This window comes from Triplophysa rosa, linkage group LG17 (assembly GCF_024868665.1).
Source record: "Triplophysa rosa linkage group LG17, Trosa_1v2, whole genome shotgun sequence".
NCBI classification, from domain to species: Eukaryota; Metazoa; Chordata; class Actinopteri; order Cypriniformes; family Nemacheilidae; genus Triplophysa; species Triplophysa rosa.
The window spans coordinates 6697251-6701144 of NC_079906.1; the positions used below are offsets into that span (position 1 = coordinate 6697251).

The 3894-nt window shown below is 47.6% G+C and overlaps 1 protein-coding gene across 1 annotated transcript; it reads right to left on the reverse strand.

Moving 5' to 3' along the window:
• Positions 1 to 238: 238 nt before the first annotated feature.
• LOC130568344 (uncharacterized) lies at positions 239 to 2629 on the reverse strand. Its single transcript, XM_057357134.1, has 7 exons — positions 2542 to 2629; positions 2280 to 2460; positions 1894 to 2187; positions 1739 to 1810; positions 1328 to 1587; positions 966 to 1214; positions 239 to 870 (listed from the first exon to the last, which is right to left on the reverse strand). The coding sequence occupies exons 3-7, from the start codon at positions 2041 to 2043 to the stop codon at positions 273 to 275; spliced, it is 1329 nt and encodes a 442-aa protein (XP_057213117.1). The 5' UTR covers positions 2044 to 2187; positions 2280 to 2460; positions 2542 to 2629; the 3' UTR covers positions 239 to 272.
• Positions 2630 to 3894: the final 1265 nt, after the last annotated feature.

Here is a 3894-nt window from a genome sequence, read left to right on the forward strand (position 1 = left end):
AAATCTTTAATGTAGTTTTTTAATGTATAAAAACTATTTATTAATTTTTAAAGATTTTTTAAAGTGCTTTATTTATATTTATGTTATTTAAGTCTTGGGGGATTGCACAATGCACATTAAATATATAAATATTTAATAAAGCAGAAACGTCCACATGAATGAGAAAAGGGCAAGCTTTTATTAATATTAAATATATACAGAAACAACCATAAATAAACAAAATGTACATGTCTGTATATATATATATATATATTTATTATGCAATATATAATTCAGTGTTGTCCCCTTCTCATCTCCTCAGTCCACTGCTCAACAGTTTTTCCTGAGGCTTTTGCACAAAAATGAACCCCTCGAAACTGACTGTGGCCAAACTCTTTAGTCTTTGATTGGCCACACTTTTGACAAACGTATTCTGTCTGTTGCCTCTTTTTCTTTGTCGCACCTTGTGCTGCAGCTGCCTCTGCCGTCTTCCTCCGCCGCCAAGCTGTGGTTATCTGCACCTTTGGACCAGGGGGTGTAGCAGCAGGTACAGCAATAGCTGCAGTGTCTGTAGCTTGACGTAAGTGGGCTGGGTCAGGGACTGCAAAGCCCACCTGGACTGGAGGAGGCTGGCCTTGGACCTGTGCTGCAGCAGGCATGGCAACAGCCGCTGCGCCCACTGAAGAGGGTTGGCCTCGAACACGCTGCACTGCCTGTCCCGATGCATCTGCAGGAATGTTGAACTCGTAGGCTGGGTGCCCATGCCGGACCGGTTCAACATGCTTAAACAGCACAGGTGGGAGAGGTTCAGAGGCCACCAAGGGACTGGCAAAGGTCTGAATGCCCTGCTGCAAGACTTCGCTCTCCTGCTTTTTTGTCTGTGCATTGTGCCTACGTACAGAAAAATGTTTTATTAGTACATTGGTATTAGTGCAGAGAAGGGTGGTATATGACAACAACTGTATGTGAACAATTGATTACTGAACCTCCATTGTGAAAGAGTCTGTTGATTTAACTCAAACAGCTGCAACTTTGTTTCAGCCATGAGTCTGGGGCTGTCCAGGACTACATCCCTTATAATTCTGTAGTCACGCAGAATGGCAGCCCTCCTGCTCACCCTGACACCGGCCACTGTCTGACCAGCAGGGTAAATTCGGCATAGAGCCAGACAGACAGCCTCCACAAGATGGCTGGCATTGGGCCACTGAGCAGGTCCACTGCATTCAAGGAAGCAGCTGTGAGATAAAAGACGACATGTAATGTAAAAGTAGATTATGTGATTAATACATGAAAAACAAGTGAAGTAAATACAAATTCTACAAACTGACTGGCAAATGTGGACACATACCGCTTCAAACTGTCAGCTCCGGGGGTCACATTTGTCTTAGAGTGACTGACTTTGAAGCGCCCCTTCACCAGCCTCTCACGGTGGCGAGCTGGGTAGATGAGAGCTCCCTTGTCATCCTCTGACAGTTTATCCCAGAGAGTAACAATCTCATCCACCTTCTGCTGTGTTATGAACCCCTTATTTCTGAGATCCACCAGACTGTTGGCTAACCTGACGACGTGGTCATAACCAGGTTTGCCATCTGGTCCCAGGCTCTCCATCTGTACTTTAAAGGAAATTATTACACAAGTGCTATCATCCTTATTCGGTCATATCACTTTTAAACATCTAAAAGTGAGGCAATGAAGAACTTCTACTTCAAAATAAAGAATCATTATCACAGTATTAATGCCTATAGGGTGATTTAGTCACCTGGCCCTGAGTGGGTGGCTCATCTATCGTGGGCTCAGGCAAGGAAGACTCTGCCGCATGACTCGGCACCCCCTGAAATTCAGATAATAAGGTCATTTCCACTTGCATCAAAATAAAGGATCATTATCACAATGTCTTTATGGGAGTTCAATTACCTGCCTCTGAGTGGGCGGCTCATCTCTCAGGGAAGACTCTGTCTGTGCCGATGACGGACCATGAGGTTGTATGGCCTCTGCCTCCTGCTGTACTTGTTCTGGGGTGAGCGCCATGTTGAGCGCCATGATTTCGAGGGGCTCACCATCCATGTCAATATCCGCAAACCCCTCATCTCTCTCCAGATCACCAAGGTCTTGCTTCTGAATCCCATCTGGAATATCAGGGTCGTCACCAGTCTTCCCCAAAAGTGATATTCGTTTGGGAATATAAATATTCCACACCAATGAGTTCACCTGAAGACATTCAAAGTGTGATGAGCACATGAGTGAAATGCAGGTGTCACAGCTACTACACAAGTTACATGTGTGCACGATGAACATGTTACCCATGTATTCGCCAGGGCTGGTGTAGTCCTCCGACAAATTACGGCCCATAAACTGCTGGCTCAGGGTGTTGGCATACCGCTGCAGCTGGCCACCGTAGCAGATATCCTTTCTGCTGCCACCTTCAACGGCAGCAACCGCACGAGCCTCATTCCACTGTACAAGCCCTTCCAGCAAGTACATCTGAAAATGAAGATAATTTGCACTTGTTCCTATAAAAGCAGGTAGAAAGAAGTTAGCACCATGGAAAGGAAAAATGCATACCTGGCACAAAGCGGTTCAGATGCAGGTGGAAGGACTCCAAGGACGTCGAGCCATGTGCACAGCGATACTGGGGCAGAATGACCCCCCCCTTTTGTCACCTGCCCTATCTTTCTGTATAGCTGCACACCTGGTTGGTCCTGGATACAGTCGATGTGCCGCTGCTGTGTCCGCCAGATCTCTTTCATCCTGTCCTTGTCAAAGAGCCTCCCATTGTGTCCGTTGCCTCCATGAAGTCCTTAAGGAGCTGTTCGATCAGCTCCTTAGTCTCCTGTGCCCCACGAGTGCGGTGACGACAGTGCCTTGCCAATTCTTGAGCGGTGGGCTTGCAGTCACAGGCCTCCTTCAGCCTCTCAACATCGCCAGCATCTCACTCGAAGATGCAGGCCGAGAGGTGTCCCATGAAGGATCCATACAGCCGGTGGCTATCTGTGGTGACCCCGACTGCAATGCAGCGCATAAAATGCCACAAATCCAGCCTGACCACCAGCTGGTCCCACTCGCTAAACATTGCCACCACCTTGCCTTTACCTCCTGCGGAGCAGCTGTCCCGGTCCACGTAAAGGACTCGTGGAGGAGCTTGTCCACAAGTCCGGAACACATGGGCAGCAGGCCGTTTCCCTCTCTTTCTTTGAGGACGCACATGAGGACTTGTCCAATTTCTTTCCCCACATCTGTCACCCATGCAGCAGTGCCAGCAGCATCACCAGCTAGCTTCTTGGTGATTTAAAGTACACGATAAGAAGTATTACTATTATCATGCAAGGAACACTTTTATTTTACAATGAAAAACTAACACTAAATCAGGTGTTACCTTTTTGGTGGAATCCGTCTTTAAGATGGAGCCACAGACAGAGGTGACCCGGGCCTTTAGCTCAGGAAGCCGTGTCAGTACGTCTTTAGTGTACACGGACAACAGCCAAGATGGACCAGGCACGGGCACCATCTGTGGCAGTGGGGCAACGAGACGGCTGGGATCAGTGTCCTGGGTCACAAAAGTCTTCAGCACTGACAGGTACAATGCTGACTGGCTCAGCCAATGCTCTTTGTGTCTGACGCACAGGTGCCTGTACAGAGCTGTGGCACTGTTCCCCAGCGTGCGCCCCCACAGCAATCTCACAACCTCCCTATCGCAGGACAACATATGTAGTAAAGAAGACCATAGCACAATGTCAGACCTTTAAGTGTGTGTTTGTTATGTTATGTTATGTTGTGTTATGTTAGGAGACTTAAAAATAGATTATACCTGTAGGTTAGGACTGCAGGAAATTGATCACGGTGGCTGGGATCCAACTGGTTCAGGATGTCTCGTGACCAGGCTGCCAGCTTCTTCTTGCAGGACCGGCAATCGAGGTA

What these genes read in the sequence shown, in the direction of transcription:
- LOC130568344 (XM_057357134.1), bottom strand. Translation starts at nt 2,043, where the DNA reads ATGGATGGTGAGCCCCTCGAAATCATGGCGCTCAACATGGCGCTCACC. An exon ending in AGCCGCCCACTCAGAGGCAG is followed by an intron (nt 1,811 to 1,893) that starts GTAATTGAACTC and finishes TCTGAATTTCAG; the next exon opens with GGGGTGCCGAGTCATGCGGC. An exon ending in GGAGCTGACAGTTTGAAGCG is followed by an intron (nt 1,215 to 1,327) that starts GTATGTGTCCAC and finishes TTTATCTCACAG; the next exon opens with CTGCTTCCTTGAATGCAGTG.